Below are 22,550 nucleotides of genomic sequence, written 5' to 3'. Positions count from 1 at the left end.
CCTGGAAGTCCTATAGCCCTGTCCTTTACACTAGTGATTAACGTTATAGTTCAGATAAACAAAACAGTAAGTGTACAGAGCAACAGTGCAGAAGAACCACTTCATAAAAGAGAGCCAGAGGGAAGTGAAAAAGACGAACTACCTTTAAAATAAATTAAAAATAAATAAATAAAAGCCTATAAGATGGGGCTGTATTCGCATAACAGATATAAGGAGGCTGTGCATTAGCAGCCTGTTCCCACAGCACTGACACACTAATGCACAGCCTGCTATTGCTTAGTACTGTTAGGCTATGGTTAGTTTTTATGTATTTATTTACTTTAATTTAAAACAATTGAAGTTCTGTGAGTTATCCCCTCACTCTGAGCAGGAACTCCCACAAAAAATTCTACAGCAGTGGGGAAGCGTTGGGTCCTACCCACTCCTACCCACTTACAGCCCATTTGGAGCATTTAGCAGGAGTTCTCAGTCAATGTTTTGTCTGAATTCCTGTGTTTTCTGGACTTTAGGATCCCTCATGCTGATCTCCAAGAGACCTGTCTGCCCTTTCAAAAATATGTTGTAGGCTTGATGCCATCTCTGATTTTGTTATAAAGTTTTAAGGTTTTTAGGAGTAGCAGTGGACAGTTCCTATTTAGATTTTGGAAGCAGCAGCAAGATAACATCATGACATTACTAGGGCAAATGGAAGAAGTTTTAAAACCCCATTTCTTTCTCCTCTCCTCCCTTGCTGACCACCTTACCCCCACATCAACACCCACCGCCCCACACAAACACCCATTTAAACAAAACATATTGACATTTTCCAGCTTTGATTGGTAAGGCTACCACATTTCATTGGCAGGGATCTAACATCAAGGAGCCAGTCACTCAAACACAGCATTTAGACAATGTCTCCAGCAAATACTAGTATGACAGTAACTACTTTAAGGGGTACAACCGCACCTCCAGAACATTCTAACTTAAATGCTACACTGGGACTTATCAAAGATATCAACATACCAATTTTTACTCTTCCTCGCTCAGGACCTTCACCCATAACTAAAATATTAGCAGGTTTCTGTGGAAAAAAAAATAAATATACAATACATATACCACGATAAACCTAAACACAGTCTCTGAAAAGTTAGTTAAGCTTTGTTTTGCCAGTTTTAAACCAGTTTTGTTTTGATCAAAATGACAAGTTTCTCTACCACGGTAAAGCTGTGCAAGGGCCCAGCCACGGGCTCTCCCTGACTGCATCTCCCTCACGTTTCCTCCCAGCGTGGCTGTGTTCCAGCACTGTGCTCCCTATGCTGCTGCCCTACCGTCAGCCACCCCAGCAGGCACTCTGCAGCCTCCCACATTGCTGTGGAACCCCTGGTATTCAACCCGGTGCGCTGGGCAGGAGGCAGACCCTGGCTGCTCAGCATCCCTTGGCACTGGTGCAGGAGTCATCAGGCACCTCTGCAGACACGTTTTCCATGAAAAAAGTACATTGCCATACAGTTTTATATGGGAGACAAAAATCATCTGGATTATTCCTATTTACAAGTATATACCAATTCAGACAGCGTGAAACCAGAAAGTGTTCCCATTGTGCTATCTTTCTCTCCATTATTTTGATAGACAAATACCGATTCTTCCCCTTCTTTCTTTTACTAGAGGTGTCACAGAACTGAGCTGGAGCTCAGCTGATCAGTAAGACAACCACTTGCTCCTTAATCCATTCTCCCATCCTCTAGTTTCTGTTCTCAAAGTTAAGTTCTTAAAACCCAGTCTCTGTATCTCCGTCAGAAGACTCCTCACATGCTAACACGCTGCACATAAATCAAGCTTCACTGCTTATTTTGAAGAAGAAAGCAATGAAATTCACAATGAAATTTTAAAATTTATACCAGTGTGATTTTCTTTTTTTGTTTTTGTTTTTTTTAAATTTTATCTTAAATTGAGTGATTTAGATATCTACTCATACAGTGATTCTTGGACAAAATGGGGTCCTAATCAGTTGTCCATTAGAAGAACTGCAATAAGGTCAAGTTACAATCTAGCTTCTTTTTCCCACTTTACTTGGACCTGAAGAAAGAAAGTAGTCCATCAAGAAAATTTAGGCTACTTAAAAATTAAGAGAATGAATCCTAGTATCTCTTGTAGAGAGCAAAGTGCGACCTACCAAACATTCACTATGACTGAACCTATTAAATTTTGGCATAAAGCACATTCAAAGAGTTAGAAGACCACAGTTAAATACCAATCTAGTAATAATTCATATTGCACAAAACTAGGTGAAAGGTAACAACTGGAAAAAAAAAAATCCTTGAGAAACTTTATTATTTCAGCCAATGAAAAGCTCCAGTGGGGGTTTTTTTAAGCTGCACAACCCACGTACAGAATACATAAATGGAGCACAGGGTAAAGACGAAAGCTGGTGTTACAGCTTGGCTGACCAAAGACTTTCTGATAGCAATTACAGCTCAGCAGAACACACCTGAGCTGTACTAGCTCAGTGATGTGCAGAAGAATTTGTGTCCCACACCACCAACCCCATCTTTTTTTTCTTTTTTTTTTTTCTTTTTTTTTTTTACTTTATTTATTCTTCCTTTACATACAGGTATACATTCCATGCGAGCAGTGCTTCAGCACAAAAAAAAAAGCAGTATGTGTGCACATGGCCCACAAAGCATCAAATTCAGTTGTTTCAAGAGAAGCTCAGAAATAAGCAAGCCACGTAAGTCTTCAAATCCAGAGGTAATGCTGAAGTTTAAAGCAATTCAAACTACTATTCAAGAAAGACAATTCTGCCACACTCTTGCTACATATTGATTCAAGGAGAAAATATGCATTTATTTTACGAAAGCTGCTTCAGTGTATCTAGGATGTTAATGAGCTATTTGCCTAATTAATATATTTTTAGCAGAAAGATTACAAAAGCACCAAAGTTTTTCAGGTAAATCGTATGCTATTCTGAAACATCATATTTTACATGTTGGTAACACTCTTTACAAAAATGCTTATAACATCCTCCTTATTCTTTTACCTTAAAAAAAAAATAATTACTACATGGACTGTGATGGGGGTAAGAAGCCATTCTCACACCTGGGCTCCAATACAACAGATGATTAATCAGCACAGCGCAGGGTAACGCCTGCTCGAAATGCTTCTACCATTAGATCAGGGTAGGTGCACAGGAGAAAACACAAAGATGAGACAGAACTGGTTAGCAAAACAGGTAACAACAGCAACAAGTAACTCGATTCATGCTCAGGGTTTGTATTTTTCCTCTCAGGATTCACAGAAAAATTTTAAAACCACAGACAATTTGGAATTCCAGGTAGGAGTCTTTGGAAGCCACAAATTACCAAAAAATCTCAGCCATCAATCTTGAATAATCATTCACAGAAGTTCACCTCTTTCTAAAGAGAAAGGCCCTTCTCTGCAAAAGCACTGTTTGAAAAAGATTCTTATTGCAGACAATACTTATCACTGTAAAGAGAGACAACATCATATTTAAAACAAGGATTAAAACCTGGAATTTCCCAATATCAAAATTCCATGGAAGAAGTTCTACCACAAAGCAGTACAAGGACAGCGTGGGCACTCCTAAAACATACATACTGGGGACTCTCAAAAAAAAAAACACCAAAAAAAAACAAAAAAAAAACAACAATCGAGTCCACTGACAAAACTCAAAACACGGGTCAGGAACTCTTATATAGATCTGTCTCCAGTCATAAAATGGATTAGGCTTAAAGAGACCTTAAAGACCCTCTAGTTCCAACCCAAGTCCACCATCTGGAGAAAAAAGCACCACCAAAAGAGACAGATTGGGAGAAACTGAGTACATATTAGACAACCCTAATTGCAAAGAAAAATAAGCAATCATTAGAAACAGAAGAGAGAAATCCAGACAAACATCAGTTTAATTTAGTGTTCGTTTAATTTTTATTATTCACAGAGAATGAAGGTTTAAAGTGCTTATTCAAATCCCTTGGGCTATGCAAGCAAAGAAAAAAAAAAATCTTACAGCTATTTTTTACATTGAGTTCTGAAAGCAAACTATTTTAAAACAGTAATCTTTTTTTTATAATTACTAATAAGTAACTTTTGAAAGTCACTTATTTTTGTTGCAGCTGAGACACATTTATTTCTGCCTTCAAATAAAACAATTTGCTTATTATGCCAGCTGAACATAAATGAGAAAACTGCTGAGATCCTAAACCAAACGTGAAAAGCCATGCAGTAATGAACTGCTGAGTACTTGGCAAAGACTAATAAAACAACATTCAGATACCTTTATAAGACGAAAACTAATCCCTCCCCACCCAACCCCCTTAGTCTCATCAGTAATGGACTAACTCATTCTCATGGACAAACAGATTTGTGACCATGGCACAGCACTAAATCTTACCCAAAATCTCACTTTGAAGGACTCCTAGACAAGACCTGTGTAGTGCAATTAATCACTATATCTTTAAAGAGAGAATAAATATGCTCACTGAAATATTTTATATACTCTTGCTTTAATCAGTATTTGTAAACTGCACATGATTCCTAAGAAGCAAACTAATATCAAATAGAGAAGCTATAACAAATAGAGGATATACTGATAGAATTAAAGATCTTCAGGCAGTCTTCCTCTTCCATCTGCCTCATCTAACACGTGAAATACACCACTGCCTCCTTACTCTGACCCCCAAGTCTGGGACAGAAGGCTGCACAATCCTTCCAGGCAGACCACCTTCCTTCACTTTTATTACTGCAATATCTTTCCTAAACTTTTCAGGAAAGCAACGACGTTATATCCATTGCTTCTTTTCTTAAACTTCAGCAGACATCTTTGAATACCTACATCTCTTTTCAGTCCCTTTATCTAGATTGAAAGAAGTTCTTCTGCTCAGTGTTTCCTAATAGGATATTTTTTACTGATTCCTCTCCCTGTAGTTCTGCCCCAGGGCCACCTATTCATTTGAACTGGAGCGCCCCAAACTGCACGCTGCTTCTGTTGAGGCTTCACTAATGCTAAATACAAGTGATTATTTTACATGCCTGGCATATAGTCTTCCCTTACATACAATCCCAGCAGGGTATATGGTTTTGACAGGTGACTGATTCACATTGAGGTTATGAGCCATGCATTTCCTTCACATCTTTTCTGCAGAACAACTACTTTTTAAAAACATTCATCCATTTGAACAAAACATTACACTCCCACACTGCTTCTAAACATACAGTAAAAATGTTTAGGTTCATTCAGAGAGGAATTCCAGGCTTTAAAACGTATTCCATTTTCTATTTTGAAGATAAAAATGCAAACGACATGAAAATTGTACCAATCCTTCTCAATGACAAGTAATCATAGATCAAAAAAGACATTTGTGTTGCTTGCAGCGAGTTACAAATAAGAGCAGGAAACGATTACTTGTCCTCAAGCTAAGTGATTGGAAACCATGGGGCATTTTTTGTGCTCCAGTAAAAGCACTGTCAGAATCTACTTTCAGTAAGTTTCATTCAAAGCAGTGAAGAGGGAAAGAAACAGAGTTTTTGGAAAGCGTAGCAACTGTTTTGCTACTACTTTTAACACTGAACCAGACTGTAGAAATTACTACTCTATATATTTTTCACTACTAGACTGCATACGAACCAGTTCGTTTTAAAGGCTATACACATATCAATGAATAACCAGAATTCCTTTGATTTATCTATGGTATTATAATGTAGATGTGACCTTTTTTTGCTTGCCACTTATTAAAGGTTTGCAGTAGTCTGACACAGAAAGAAAGAGCAGCCTGACCTTCTTTGTTACTTCCGTTTTAATGCACCTTCTAATAAGGTTTAAGCATTATCCTGATTCTCATTTGGGCTAATCCCATAGTTTGGCTGCTAAAACAGTAGAGGGGTGACTTACAGCACTGACTTTTCCAGACCTCTAATTGTGCATCTGATGGTCTCACAGACAGTTTTCAGAACTGACCATGCCATGTATTTCTATGTGTGATGAGCCAAGACAGCTGAATTAGTTAACACTTGTTTTCATTTGAAACAGCAGCTTTGAGAACAATACTAAGCACAGTGGTTTTATCCCTAAGTTATTTTGCCTTAGCAATCAATTTCAGCAATGATTCTATTAAGATTTAGAATTAATAACTTTTTAGTATTTCACTCTTCATTATTAAGCCATATAGGAAGAGATTCAAATGTACAACTCTACAATTGCAAGGGCTTTCCAGTATCAAATTGTTACCTTCTGAGGAAAACAGTTTTTGTGACTGAGGCAGAAATCTAAAATCCTGATGTTATTTCTCACTTCACAGTGAGGTCCTGTGAGAAGAAAAGCTGTACACACACACGTACAAAAAAAAAAGGAGCCTTCGTTTGGCCTGGTAAAATTCACACCCAATTTCACGGTCTGTGAGCTGCAAAGCTACACAGTTCTTAAGCTACACTGGTTTGCTGAGCAACCTTGTTGGTCTTCAAATAATTGTAACATACACTAAAAATATTCACCTCAATGAGACATGTGCTTGTGCTGCATTCTTAGCAATTCTACCTCATTTTCGAGCATTTTATGGTCACAGAAAATAATTCAGTTACACTTCCATTGGGAACAAAACTCAATACTACAATGCTAAACAGCACTGCAGCACAGTGAAAATATCAGTATTATTGTATACAGCTGATAGCATCAGCAATTTTCTGAAGTTAATCTTTTCCTAGTATTAAAAGATGGGCATTCATGGGCATTCACAGCTGAAACATTTTTAGCGATATATTAAGTGAGTTGGTCTTTAACATAAATAATCAAAAGACCACCATAAACAATGTAACTTTTAATGGAAAACAATACAGAATTGAACATGTACTGAATCTAATCATTGAAGTATTTTCAATTAAAAGTATATGAATTCTGCTAACAAATTAATTTTCTTATAAAAAAAGACAGCTCAGAGGGTTATGTTTCGATTTTTGGTTTCTTGGGTGTTGTGGGTTTTCTCTTTTTGTTTTGGAGATAAGAAAATATTCAAACATTTAAAAATTAGTATTTAAACCAGGAACTGTTAAATTTTCAAGGTACAAAAGGTATTTGTACAGGACAGAAGTTACATGGATGCCATATCTATGCCAGGGAATCCTTCTGCTAGGTACTATCAGCATATTACATCTCTGCTTCATCCTGATGAAAGCTGGCTTTTTTTTTTTCTTTTCAACAAGCTTCAAGAGTTTATTTCAGTTACTATTATTCAGTTATTGAAAACATGGGGCAATGTAATTTATGAAGATCTGTGCGTAACATGCAGGCTTTTCTATCACTTTGATTAGAAATGCATTGTACTGGAAGATGTAATTACGCTTTTCAAGCCAACTGTCCCATCCAGTAAAAGTGTACATCAGACTAAGCTAGAAGGTGCAGCTTTCTGTACAAAGTCTCCAAGGACAAAAAGGTAGATATCATAGGCAAGAAAAGTGATTTCTGCAAGAAAAGTTACTAGCACATAAGCCATGGTTATTGTATCACCCAAACATGCAACAAGAAACTTGAACTAAAACAGACAGACTGGCACAAATGCACTTCCTGTGTGTTTTGCTACAAGCGATTATCATCTCCGTGGGTCTGGATGGCTGCTTCCTGTGAACACAGTGGAAGCAGGGTCTGTGCCTAGCATCACAATCAGATATCTGGACAGTTTGCAAAGCCATCATATGAAAAACCAGGCTAGTAACAATAGAACACATTTACTATAGACAAGAAAAATCTGGTATAGCGTGCCCATCAGTTCATGTATTTGCATCCCAAGAATTCAACCTAACTCAGGCAGGACTTCTGCCCTTGAAAGGACAAAACCACTCAAGTTACTTTAGTGAAGTCTTCACACACAAATACACGCACACAAATGATATGATTATACATACATGAATGATATCCTTCAACATATTACCTAAATGACACTTAAGATGATTCTTCCATTATCAATATACTTCAATCCTTTGGAAGTAAAAAAAAAAAAAAAAAAAAAAAAAAAAAATGTAGCAGAAGTATTTTTAAAAATACATAATAAACAAAACATAATATAAAAAATGCTAGTTCTGCACATGGTCTTCCTGCTTTCTGAAAGATGCCGAAGTCCAAGACAGAATAATATAGTAACTACATCTGTTTGGAAAGCATCTTCACTGCAGTTATTGAAATCTTCAGCTATAGATCAAGGATTAGAATAAATCAGAAATCTTCAGTTATTGAAACTAGCAGGAAGTAGAACAGTTTCGAACACTTCAGTTAAAAATAGCTATGAAATACAGAAAACATCCAAAATGACAGCTGAGAAATAAATATTCAGGAAATGAAATACAAGCGAGAAAAGAACATTACAGTCATCTGACCATCTTTCTTTCCATTCAAACAGATGCATCTTTCTGTTGCTTCATCCCCTCACTTCCATGTTTTATATTGCACGGCAGAATAAAGCAAGCAATGGTTTATAATGCATATTCCTTTCACAAACAACTTATTTTTTCTCTTCCGAAGCATTTGTGAAAGCAGTAAGAACAGACTGTGAGACTGCTGCATTAACTACTACTGAGTTTATGACTGACTGAAAATACCAAGCTCCTCCTGTACGAAGAGATGGGATCCTTCATCTGTCAAACAGTTTTGAGCAGCCGATTAAAGAAGTTTGGAACACTGTATTTTTAAACACTTAATTGTGCAAGCTGCTTAGCAGAGAGCCATTAATAGAAACCTCAAGCCTTCTGGACAGCTAAACAGTGATGGTAACTTTCACGAGGAGCTCATACATCTTCCCAAGGAAAATACTTGCATAAAGCTTTTTGATGGCCCAGTTCTCTCATGGTCAAAATAACGAGAAAACAATATACAATTACACGGAACATAAAATGTATTGCTTTTGTAATCAGTGTGGGGTCAAAAAAAATTCCCCCAAACACTCTTCTGTATTCTTAAAAGGTTTCTCCATTCTATATATTCTTATCCAAACATTCATCACAAAAATCCTTAACATCTTCAATTTAAATGTGGTAATACTCAGAAAACACCTTCCAAACACTTTTTGCACTACCTGTTTACTTTTGCTACAAAGAATTGTCAACGTATTCCACTGTACTTTGCTTCTTATTTACCCTTCTCTAGCAATTAAATCAGGCTTCTAAAGGCTATCCCATCCTGTCAGAGATCCAACAAAACAGATACATTATGCATTATTTTAAGTAGGCTGGAGCCCTTTAGAGCATTCAATTTATAGGAGCTGGTATTAACTCTGGCAAATTTAATGTCTGAGGCACCAATCAAGATACTGCAGTCCTTAATCTGTAAGGGAAAAGGTAAAGGATGCTTGTGAGCTTTCAGTAACTCCAGGAAAAAACAAAGACATGGAATCTTAAAAGCCTTCACTGAAAATAAAATTAAAAATCTTTCACATATTTAATATATTAATCTGTTCATATTTTCTCCATTGCATCATTACGTATTTCAGTCTAAAGCACCTTAACAAGTGGAGGTGTTTTCCTGAAGGCAATGCTACGTTCTCAGCATCCAAGTCCTAGATTCTCCTGCATTTCTCATTGCATTCCAGCACCATCTTGTTTCCCTTGTCCACCTCCAGAATCCTCTAGCACCCCTCCCATCCCCTATCTGCTTTGAGGACCAAGTAAAGTGAGCCAGGAGAGGCGTGCAGTATAAATGCCCGGTGAATCACTGTCAAAGGAATGAAGGCCAGCCCAACTGAAATGGCCTTGGTACAGCTCCCAGTACGTCCCTCCCAAAACACGTTCTCCTTTACCTGATTACTTCTTTTTGTGAAGTTTCTAAAAAACGTCATGGCTGTGATACTTTATCTTTTCATCACATATATTTGAAATTTGATAAATACAAAGGTTACGTGAGGGAACTAGCAAAAACCAAACACTCATTTAAGCTTTGTTCCCACTTATATTGTTCCAGCCATCTCTCTAGAAACTAAAGTAATAACGCTGTCATTTCTTCTAAAAAGCTCTAAAGTACCACCATGTTTTCATTTTAGAAATCAGTAAACAATAAGCAGACAAGGACATCTGTGGTACTGTTACTGAATATGTTCCACTGAACAAGGACAAACTTCTCTAAAACTAATACAACAACATTATTTAATTCTTTGGGACACTGAAAAAGCCTTCCCTGACTTCACAGCAAGGTGAGGATGTAAACAGTTTTAAACACTGGCCCTGAAACATTCCATCCCACGCTGAGGGGCTTCCGCAGAAAGAGGAGAGAAAACAAAAAGCAGCATCCTCAGACCTGCAATTCCTCTGCAGGTAATCTTCACTACCTAGCTGGTCTGAGGACAAAGTTTAAAAAGAATGTGATTCACAGTGACATTGCAACATCAGGAAAAAGTGTGCTGTGTGCACTGCTTCATGTTTGACAGTTCCACGGCAGATAAGTGAAAAATCTCACTGAAGAAATATCAACGAATTGTAAATGACAGCAGGTTTGCAAATATTATCCACACTGTTAGATGAGTGCAGTGTAACTTCATGCCTCCACACAATCATTCATCCCTGAGCCATCTGGTGGTTAATAAGCAGCCTTATGTTCTCCACTCTTTTTTTTTTAATTATATCTTATATGTTGCCGATGTGAAACTTTTCAGTAACTATGGAAAACTGAGAATCTTTAAATCCATTTACTCAAGGTAGTAACAGCTTAAAAGTAAGTCTGCCTAGTTTTGCTCACATTATTGCCTTGCTTAATCGGCAAACTTCTAATAATTTTGTTCCACCTTGATCTGCAGCTTTGAGCAAAGACTGTGTTTACTGCAGTTTCAAAGCAAGATATTCTCACATAAAGCCAAAGTGCTGTCATCTGAAAATTACAACTTCACTACAGTGATGTTGGACTTCACTATTATCTCCAATTATTTTTAGAATTATTTATAGAAGAAAAATATCGAACTAAAAACCAGGAAAGGTATCGATGACCTAAATTTAGGTTTCAGTAAAAAAAAAAAACAAAAAAACAAAAAAAAACAAAAAAAACACCACACCAACCACAAGTCAATACTGATACACAAGACAAACTATCAGAGTTGGACTCTATCAGTATAAGATAATGAAAGGCTTAATAAATTTAGTCATCTTTATGATACTCAGATAAGGTTGGACTTTATCAACAAGTCAATATAATCTGGAACAAAAGCAGTTGTCTAAAAGAGGTGAACTTGGAAAGTGTTTTTGAAGTTGTGAGATTTCTGACCTTCCCTGCACTCGTGAAGGAACTCTACAGACAGGCTTCTTAATTGCAATCAGAAAAACCACTACTACAAGTTCACCTATTCAGCACTTGACCTTGTAAGAATCTAACAGCACTGTGAGATAAAAGACCAAAAATGTTTAGAAAAATGTTTTCCATTTTTCAAGAGCATTGGTTGCATGGATAAAGATTTATTTGCATGTATACCTGTTGATCTCACACATTATAATCTATTTTGTAGTTTCACTCTACCCTTTCCGTGGTTCTTACCCAAAAATTCAGTGACCTTGCCCATGGTTATAAGATCTGAGGTTAAAAATCAGGAACCTTCAAATTCTATGAATTGATCTATGAATTTTAAAAGACCTAGCCTATCTGTAAAAAAACAAACAAACAACATCATAATAAATGATGTATTGGAAACCCACATACCAATGGAGAGGCACTTGAATACAGTGTTTTCATTTATCTTTTCAAGTTTTATTTCAGCATTAACCAACTTTAGCACAATAGGAATCATATTCCAGCCAAGAATATGAGAGCGCTAATCCAAGAGAGCTCTAAAAATATGAAATCCAGTTACACTTCCATCAACATAGAAGTAGTTCATTTTTTATTCTTTCAGAACTCAAATATCTTTTCCTAGAGCTACTGTGGTTATGGAAGTTCTTCATAGCCAAAGTTGGCTCAAATATATAAAGGTTAAAAAGCCACATAAAGACAAGTTTTTGTTTTTCTCCTGCAAGCAGCTGGAAAAGTAATTTACTAATGAGTCATCCTGATGTTCAGAATATTTAATTAGCGCCCTAAAGGAAAAGACAATTAATTCCTGGCTAAAAAAAAAAACCTAAAGATTAAAATAAAAAGTGGACCTTCACCCACTTACTAATTCCTACTTTCTCATGCAATTTGACAATCCAGTAGTAAGACATCTTCTATTTTATGGCCACACAGCTTCCAAAAAACATTACTTGGGATACAGCATCTTTTTTCCTCTAGGGAAAAAAAAATAATCAAAAACTATGAATTTCCTCTCTTCCCCTGCCGCAGTCAGGAGAAATAGGAGAAATTTTCAATGTAGAGGTTCTGATACATTCTGTATAAGCTATTTAATCTTTCGTTTTCTTACATCTATCCTAATACTCCTTCCCCCACCCCATTCTCTTTAATTGATCTGTTGTGAGCCGGATTTCAGATTTTGAGAAAGCAATAAGTGAATTTCTGTAAACATATCTGTGAACGTACAGCACAATCGGGGGTTGGAAGGCACCTCTGGGAATCTTCTGCAAAATGGTTAATGGTACACTCTGTCCCATTATCCAGATCATTAATGAAGATGTTAAGCAGCATTGACCCAGCATCACCCCTGGGGATTCCCTGCTACTGACTGGCATACAGCTTGACTTCGTGATGCAGATCATGACTCTCTAAGACCATCAGCTCAACCAGTTTTTGATTCACTTCCCTGTCCACTTACCTAGTCTGTACTTCACTAAGTTTGTCCATGAAGATGCTACAAGATGAAGTGTTGAAAACATTCCTGAAGTCAAGATAAACAACATCCAGAGCTCTTTCCTCATTCATCAGGCTAGCCATTTTGTCCCAGAAGGTTTTCAGGTTGGTTAAGTGTGATTTTACCTTCATAAATCCATGCTAACTACTCTCAATTCCCACCATGTCTTTCATTATGTTTTAAAATGGCTTCCAAGAAGATGTGATCCGTCATCAAGGTGAGAGCAGCTGGCAGGTGGTTTCCCAGATACACCTTTTTGTCCTTCTTTAGGTCGGGGTGCCATTGCCTTCCCTTCCCACCCCACCCCTCAGGAACCTCCCCTGATTGCTATGACCTTTCAAAGAGTGGCCTTAAAACAACTTGATTTTACAAAGCCAGTGATTTAAGGTATGTCTATAGGCTTTCCTATGGTGAGTTCAAAGATCTGATAAGAAGGCTTTCAACTTTTCTGGCCGCAAGGCTGGTAGCATGGTAGCAACACATTGTATTTCTAGCTTCAAATCTTCATTCGTACATATCTGTACACTGACAGACTTTATTGAATGAAGTATTTTTTGTTTGTTTTACCTTGGAGACCGTTGTCAACAACAAGGCCCAAGAAGCACACAAAGTAAAATGGATTCTAGTTAGCAGAGCTGGTCTTAAAAATGGTAAAGATCTTCAATATGTTTATTTCTTCTTTTTTTGAAAAGTCACCGATATGAGCACGGGATATTTGCTTTTGCAGTCTAATCTGATCATTTCCACTCTATTTAGTTACTGTTTTGAACTTTGAGTCTAATATTAAAAAAGGGGGAAAACAAACACTCAAAAAGGCAAGCAAGGAAGTAGTTGTGGCCACTGTAAAGATCTGGATTAAGAAACACTAGATAACAGTATTTGAACTATAGGATATTCAAAATTACAGTTCATAGGAAAACCCAAGTTGTTATAACCTAAGCAAGAGAAAAATATTCTGCCAGAAACATTCTTTCACATGCACAAAATGCTTGTGCATACCTTGGAATCAAAAACCTTGAAAAATGCAACAGATGACAACTGAAGTTGATTTTTTTTTTTTTAACTACTTTCAAAAATCACCAGTAAGTCAGTAAAATGCCATTTAGTAAGCAATGCCTAATACCTGGTTATAGGTGTAAAGAGACTGAAAGACCACACTGCTTTTAAAAGCCATTAACTACTTTCTAATAACAAATATAGCTTCTATCAGCTCTTTGTGCAAATGGTCTTAGTTTTGTGAGCACTAGAGCAGCACTGAAGGGCATTCCTGCATTTCTGAAGTAGTGCTTGAATACTGATCGAGGTTAACATCCTTTGATTCAAGAGCTCTAATGTGGAAAATGGTAAATTGGCACAATAAAAGTTCCATATATTTCATTTTGCCTAAGGCACTTATTTAAGTGATTCACAACTAGAGCCTGGAAAGTGACTAAGATGTTGGCCTGCAAAAAAACACCCTGGCAGAGGCTTCTCCTCACTGAAAGCATATCTTCAGTATTCCTGCTGATCCCAAAGCTGGCAATAGGCACTCTTGGGAAGAGCTCAATCTGAGGAAGCGAGCTTCCAACCAGCACTGTATTTTACCCACCTGAAAGCTCATTACCAAGAAGTGCTCACCCCAAAACAGCAGCTGAGCTGCAAGCTAGGAATACATTAAAAATGTTGCAGTATCATGTGCTATCTCTAGTATGCATATGGTCATGTAGATCATAATGCAATTCCAGACTATTCAGGACATTAATGTTATTGACAAAGCCTGACAGAGATTATCAGTGCTTTGGCAAGAGACTGGAGGACAGCAGTGGGAAGCAAAAATGCAACACTGTGCTACCGACATCCACACCTGGCTTGCCAAGTGGCAATACTTCCACTCACACCGTGCACAAAGTAACAGGCCAGACAACATAGTCCAAAGGTTTGCCAACAAAAAGTGCCTTGTAACAGCACCTCAGCTGCAGAACTTTAAGGAAGAGCCATAAGATCCTCTTTTTTTGCTTTCAGCGTTGCAGTACGAGGTGAGTACATCAAATATTTTTGGTGAAAACCAAGTTAAATCACAGCTTAATCTTACTGTCATTACACAAAACCAATGGAGAAGTGTGCATCTCTTAGCCAAGACTGGACCCAACCTCTGGACAGGCCTACCATGCAATAATGTTACATAATAATGCATTTTCCAACATTACCATAAAAGTTGCTGTAACATGCAAAGGGGCCTCTATTTTGAGCCCAGTACTTGAAACCTTCCAAGCACGCTGCAGAGACCATCCTTTCTTTCCTTATGTTGCTGAGAATGCAGATTGATGAAAACAGATTTATGGCCAGTTTTCTACTTACGCTTATTTTTAGCGTAAATAAGCTCCTAAAGTACAGGAAGAAGTTTGATAGAAAGTAGAAAATAGATAGATAGAAAATGAAGTAGAACAAAGACAAGGAAGAGTAGTCAGCAAAACGCTGTGTGTTTCAAGCACGCTTGATAACTAAATTCAAAATATTAAAACTATAATTGATCCACTTTGTGGTAATTACGTGAAGTGTTCTTATTTCCTTCCTGCTACAGAGAATGAATAAACAATCTGTTTTCAATTGCTTCAATCATAAAATTAAAAAAAGCTAAAGAATATTCAAGTCAAATATGAAATTTTGAAAGGAATGACACTTGTTGAGAAATTTCATAGTACGTTTCAAAGACATGAAAAAGCTAACTACTTCGGCACAGCACTACTCAAAGATAATCAGCATCTTGCTTGCTAATAGAAATGGTGAACTGGCTTTCAGATAAGTAGCAAAAAAGAAACTGAAGACAGTTAAGTTATTGCTGAGGTCTGCATTCATTCACTTTGTAAAAAACAAACAAGGACTAAAAAGAGCAGATTAAATGTCTTCCTGCAGTTACTATTTCATACACTCACTGTATACAAATCTTATACAAATTAAGCCTCTCCAGTTCCTCTGCTATGAAGACATTTCACAATCTAAGCTCATGTGGTTTCAATAATCATTGAATTTCACTGTCTGTTTTGTGGATGCTAGCAAGACCATTGCTCTACGCTATGTTTTCTTTCTGGTTACAAAAATCAGATCTCAAAAAACCTTCAAAACTTGACCAACCTAATGGTAACTTCAATAATGCATCTTAAAAAACACTACAAAATTGCACTTCAGAGACCAATTTCTCAAAAAACTAACCTTAATCTTCCAAAAAATCCTTACCCTGTAAGATAGATGTACCAAAGAACAGATTTTTCTGCTAAAGTATTATATTCTCCAGCTCCTTACCACAGCCAAACAACATCACTCAGAGCTAACATGTGAAATGAACATAAGCGTGTTACTTGGTCAACTCTGTGTCAGTATGCATATATGTTCAGATACAAATATACCACTTAAAAGACAGTCTATCCAGTCACCCTGTCAGGAGGTGAAACTGGTGACTAACATTTCTGAAGGCTGATATTACAGATATACTGGAACAGAAACATCTCAGAATAAGCATCAACTGAGATGATTTTGCTTTACATCGGAATGTGCATGCTATTAAAGTCTCAACTTACAAGCATTAACCAGACATCAATATGCCCCTGTCTTGCTAAGACAGAATATTAGCAAGAACCCCTTCCCTTATTCAAGACATTTCCAAAAACTGAACACATGAAGAAAGTATTTAACATACAATTGTTTTTTGCTGCTGCATGGAATACACGCCATCCATATTCCACAGATTTTCTATTAGTCACATACCTCAAACTGAACATTTTGTAAAGAACCCAACGGTCTCCCTAAGAAGGACACTGCATGCAGCCCCTGCACAGCTTTTGTATGCTTCCTCATCCACATGGCTTGACAAGATTCCAGTTAAATGACCTCTCAGACTCTGCCTCAAGCTTTCGCCTTCTCCTTAGCTACCAGAAGATACTCGGTTGTGATGGTGGTTTTTTGCTGGACTGAGACCACCAACTCATTTCACACAGGTCAGAAAATGAGATGGTACTTGTTTTGGCTGTTGCCAACAAGCTGTATTTGAGCTACAGACCTAGATGTGAAAGGCTCTGTAATAAATTGCCAATCTCCTGAGCCATCCAGTTAACAACATGCATTATTTTTTCCACTCAATTACATTAATACTTTTCTACTTAAGTTCATAAATTTTCTGAAGCCTTATAAAGTAAAACACCAGAAAATTCAGATTCTTGATGACAAGTCATTTGTTTTCCATATGCCACAAAAATTGAAGAGTACTGTTGCAGGCACGTAGTAAGGGCAAGACATTACCTTCTGGTTTAAAACCAGATGTCTGTGCAGTAACATACTATATATTCTTATATTACTTTTTGCTCCAGTATTTCATGGAGTGATGACTAAACCAACACAAGATTATTTTTTCCCCTCAGTGCTGAACCTTTTGTTCAGTTTCTAAAACCAGGATCAAATTAGAAACAATATTCATGCAACACTGTTGTAAGAAAACAAGCTTCCTTGTTCTTCAGTTCTGAAAACATTATTATTTTTTCAAATATAGATGTTTTACCATCAGTTTAAAGAGACTAGCACACTACAGAAGCATTCATTAGACACAGAAACAGAAGACAAATAACTAGTCATTGACCAGATTTCAAGGAACACTATTAAAGCTATTTCAAAGACAAAAATTGATTCTAGCAGTTCCTGAGGAGCAATATGGAAGGCACCAAGCATAGAATAGTGCTGGTAATATCTACTCATGGGAATGACAGGTGAAACTCATTATGCTCTCATGTATTAATGAAATTTCAGTAATTAGAAGTCTCACATATCATATTATATTGAAGAACGCTATAATATGTAAGAGGTATGGACAACTGGGTCAGGAAAACAACCAGACTTCAAAATTATAGAACACTGTCATATGCCAAAACAAAACTATGGGCATATTTTAGAAGCAAATATTTAAGAATTGGCAGGATTTACTCATTTAAAACATTTAATGGAATCTGTTGGTTAAGAAATACAAGTTCAAATGCTTTCCTTACATTGCAGTTGGGATAAACATCAAGTCTTCAGCAGTTAGTATGGCTATATTTGTGATATAAATGCTCTAAAAAGCTAACTCTTGAATGCCATTAACTTAAGTGAAACTGACAGTGTTAGGAAGGTAGATTTTTTGTTTAATCTTCATTTCAGCAGCTCTTGTAGTCAACCATCTTCTCTCACACCTACCCGCATGCACTATCAACTATTTCTCAGGCCTGCAGTCATGCTACCAGAGGCACATTCTGTAGTTTAACATGCCTGTTATTTAAATTAACAGTCAAAAACAGTTCATTTAGAAAAAAGTAAACCAGCCGTCTGATACGCTTCACTTCCATAAGCTTATTACAACATAGCAGGCTTTGAAAATTTGCACACAGGGCTGGCTGACTGCTGTATAAAAATATTCATTTTATTTTATTTTTCATTAAGGGCCACTTGCCCTTAGCACAGAAGATTGCTTCCCCAAAAAAACAAAAATAAAAAATCCTTGCCCTTAGTCATCCCAGCACTAAACCCACTGCAGATGAACTTACCAAATCCCTGTGCAACACCCAGTTAGCATGCAGGTAGTGAATACCATCTAGGATCTGATATAACAGTGACTTCACCATTCCCCGAGGTAACTGAACTGGTTTCTTGTTTGCTTTAGAAGCCCTGTGAAACTTGATTATATGCTGTAAAGAGGAAAGAAATCAAAATTTTAAAAAGTAAATTTTTTTCTTTTAAACTTCAGCATTACAGAAAAATATTGCCAGCCAATTCCTTACATAGATGACAGTTTTTTGCAAGCTTTCATAATTCATTTTCCAAATTAAAAACCCTTACGAACTAGAAAATGAGTACTTTATGAAATAAGACTAACACCATCTCTCAGAAATGAAATCATCAGTGCAAACTGCCTCGCACTGATCTTCCATAGGTCTGAAGTTTCTGGAGAATATTTTTATTTGAGGCTGATATCTCTATATATCACAGCACAGAATTAAATTACTTTACTCCTGGATCATTTTACTTTACGTTTTCTCTTAGGGTCGTGACACTAACATTCAAGATTTAAAGCCAGGTTCTTTGAAACTATATGAGGAGTTTCTAACTTTTAATTTAATCAAGAAATTAATCTGAGCTTACTCCATACTCTCAAAAACATCATACAAAAGAGCTGTTGCTGACTGAACAAAGCTACAAGTTTGTCTATCTTAACATCAGTCACCAGGCCACACACAGAAAAACCTACAGCAATTGTCTGCATACACAGGCAACGACATCTAGCAACACGAGAGAGTCCAAAAACTATGTTGTCCTAACACTCAAATCCCAGATGCCACTAACATTAATGGCTTTATGCCATATAGCATGTGTGTCAGTCTTGGTAACCATTATCTTGTTTCTGTCCTTTTGAGAGAGGGGTAATTTCTAGAACAAACACTGTGATGGCTCATGTGATTATCACACTCATGTGACAATCAGGATCTAATCCCACCCTCACCCACCCAAAACTTGGCTTCAAACTGCTGCCACATGTTCTTCCTATTGTAATGAGGAAGGTCCTCTCTTCTCACTGTGTTCCTCAAGTTCCAAACGCCCCCTGGGTACCTGACTACTCAACCCCCCAGGGCAGTTCCTCCTCTAACACAGTGTCCTCTCCCCAGTCTCATTATAGCAAACTGCTGCACTAGCTGTGCCCAGCACATATGTGAGATTTCAGAACAACATTGAGTAAAAAGCTCTTTTACTGTAACATATGGATGATGTCCCCATTCTGTGCACTGCTGTTACTTTGACATCTTTTCATCATAGATGACACACAGGGTAGGTGAAACTCTACCCTATTTGCTCAATGTATATTATTTTTCCAAGGCAATCCACCTTTTACACCACCAATTACACTTTCCCACACACATCATTTTAGCTGTAGCAAAGGATTGAATCTGCATTTAACTAGATTTTTAGCTACTGAGGGCTGAATGCAGGTTTTTGTCTTAAAGAGCTCACAAGCTAGCTGTATCAGTGTGGTTGCCCAACATTTTCCATTGCTTTTCCTTTGGTACTGAAAAAGTTTCCAACACACACTGAGAGTAAGAGGCTATACTGTTTTTAAATCAATGCCTCTTCCCTGACCTTTCCCCTTTTCTGCACATAAAACTGACTGTTATCTATAAGTAATTCACCTTACCCAGAGGTCATGTTCAGCATAGTCAAAGAGAAGCCACACTTTCCTGTCAGCATGAGAAAGAAAGACCTTCTGCAGAGAAATGACATTTGGATGCTTGAGCTCCCGCAGCAACTGCAAAATAAATAAAGACCATAATGGTTATATTCACACATCCAGAGCTGTGGAAGGGCTAGAAAAATGAAGAGTAATAATAGCATTTGCTATGTATTCTACAATACAAACAACAATGACAAAAACTGAAAGAAAATAGCATCTTTTTCCCCTCTTTTCTTTGTTTTTTAAATGACAGAATCAGTCACTAGTTTGAAACCAAAGCCAAACGCACAGTTTGTAACCCCCTTAGAGCAAACACTTCCTATTAATTTTCTTTAAATCTCAGTAAATCTCACTATTATCCAGGATCACAATGCTCCCTGAATAGCCAGCTGTGGCAGCTGCCCCTTCCTATAGGCTCTAATCTTTGATACAGCCATTTGGGGTATCCAACTTTCTCCGGATTCCAAATTATCTTGGAAACCCTGCATTTTGGTTGCAGTCATTCCAGGCAGAAGCTCATGACTCATGGAGCTCCTGTCAATGCAGTCAGCTAAATGAAGCTGTGGTTCACAGCATGGAGTCAGTTGATGTAAAAGGTCAGCTCCACCAAAAGAAGGCAGCCCAGCTCCCTCCCACAACATTTGCCAGCTATGGCACTCACAGAAGCCATCCACCAAAACAGTTCACCAGTTCAGAAGAAAACTAACCCAGATACACAAAGGTGGCAATTTTCTGCTGAGTTACAGAGCTGCAGTGAATCGTGGCACTAACAGCAGAACCAGCAGCAGCAAAAGGACAGAACACAGCTTGGAGCAAAGACTTTCAGCAGCAGCGGGACTCCAAATCAGCTCTGCTGCCTTTAGAAACTGCAAGCTTAGTCAGCTCCAAAAGGAAAACATAACAGACAGCACAAGAACTGAATGCAGAGAGAATGAGTATAAGCCTTACCAGTCATGTTACACTTTACTGTACTCACACAATTGCTGAAACAAAAAAACTTCTCACAAGTCCCTAAGCAAACTACTCTCAAGCATGGATCCACAAGGTTGGAGGAATTCTTGTCAGCTTACAGATGGCGAATGGAACAGTTAAGTCTGCTGGAAATTATAACATTTTAAATAAAAGAGTGGCCAGCTTTTTTTTTTTCTTAAAGCCAAGGACAATTCAAACAAGTCCTTTAATATAAAATTAAAAATTAGAAAATTAGTATTTTATGTCTGAGATTGAATCTAATAGGAGAATTTTGGTTTATTAGACAATAGAGGAAACAAGATAAATAGTTCCTTTCCATTGATAATTCAGTTTCATGCTAACATTTTAGCTGCTATTTAGAAAGTAGAAGGGCTATCCCAAAAGTAATGCCTCCTATTGCATGATGTTGGCTCGTGACATCAGAGGTGGATGTTGGTATTGTGGCAATAGAGCTGAACCTGCCTGCCAATGTTTTGTACATAGGAAAACTGTACAGTTCCAGTATGCTAAACTTCTTAACACATTTGAAAGCATTCCACAGAGGAATTTTAAGGCAAGATCTGAAAAAACAAGTGTGGAGTTCTGTAAACATCTATGATCCCTGCATAGCATAAGGATTGGGGTGAGAGGGAGAAATGCCTGTTTGTTTTTGTCTGTTACAGGTGGGGGTCATTGGTGTTGGGTTGAGTCTAGCTAGCAGCTAAGCCCCCAAGAAGGAAGAGCACAGGTGAGAATACTTTTGGGTCAAGATAAAAACAGTTTAATAAGTGAAGAAACAGGGAGAAGAAAGTAATCTAAAAGCACTAACTCATCACCTTCCATAAGCAGACTGATGCAGACTGCCTCCCACCAATGGTGACCTACCCCAAATCCATTTCCCCTCAGTTTTTAATGCCGAGAATGACGTTATAAGGCACAGACTATCCCTGTGGCCAATCTGGCTCAGCTGTCCCTACTGCGACCCTTCCCAGCCAGCCCTCAGCCTTCTCACTGTGGGGGCAAAGTAAGAAAAAGTCAATGCACTGGTATGTTATCAACACTATTTTAGTCATAAATCTAAAACACAACATGTGCTGCTATGAGGAAAATGAACTCCATCTCATCCAGACCCACTACAACACTGAAGACCAAAAGTAGGAGTCAGTCTCTTAAAAGGGAATGAAGTTATAAGGCTCAAAAACGCACCATTCCAGTCCTTAAAGCCAGAAGAACTTTTTGTTCATTCAGTATAAATTCATGGTGCTAGCTCCAATTTATACCAAACGTTTTGATGAACTGACTGTAACCAGAATATTTCATGACAGTACATAATTATATCTCCCAGACCAAAATCTAACCATATCTCCTATGGTCTGATGACACTTGTATCAGCAGTCCAACTCTTCACACCCATACAACTCCCAGATAAAAGAGGATGACAATAGTCAGGGCTCCAGAAAGTATTCATTACCCTTCTCTTCACCTTCTGTTCCATTTTAAGTCCACCTGACTCCTTGTTCTCCACGTAACAAAAATCATCAGCTTTAAAAACCCATCCTCTTCACATCAAATGTGATCCATCTTAAAGAACACAAAAAGAATCTATCATCAAAGCTGGACCAGAACACAATGCAGAGATGAGAAACCTC

General features: G+C 37.5%; 1 protein-coding gene across 4 annotated transcripts in view; it reads right to left on the bottom strand.

The window, feature by feature from the left end:
* Positions 1 to 22,550, bottom strand: part of CDK8 (cyclin dependent kinase 8) — a 64,848-nt gene that overhangs the window by 19,916 nt on the left and 22,382 nt on the right. For 3 of the 4 annotated variants that reach the window (XM_042867541.1, XM_042867542.1, XM_042867544.1), the window contains exons 3-5: positions 19,915 to 20,025; positions 18,275 to 18,415; positions 1,003 to 1,060 (exon numbers count right to left, since the gene is read on the bottom strand). In XM_042867541.1, the coding sequence (XP_042723475.1) occupies positions 1,003 to 1,060; positions 18,275 to 18,415; positions 19,915 to 20,025 (310 nt within the window). Of the gene's footprint in view, positions 1 to 1,002; positions 1,061 to 18,274; positions 18,416 to 19,914; positions 20,026 to 22,550 lie in introns of those variants that run through there. The other variant, XM_042867545.1, reaches the window with a different exon arrangement.

The sequence above is a fragment of the Lagopus leucura genome, unplaced genomic scaffold, assembly GCF_019238085.1.
Source record: "Lagopus leucura isolate 7727_CA_CO unplaced genomic scaffold, USGS_WTPT01 Super-Scaffold_100001, whole genome shotgun sequence".
In the NCBI taxonomy this organism is placed as follows: domain Eukaryota; kingdom Metazoa; phylum Chordata; class Aves; order Galliformes; family Phasianidae; genus Lagopus; species Lagopus leucura.
This window is presented reverse-complemented; position numbering and strand designations above follow the sequence as displayed.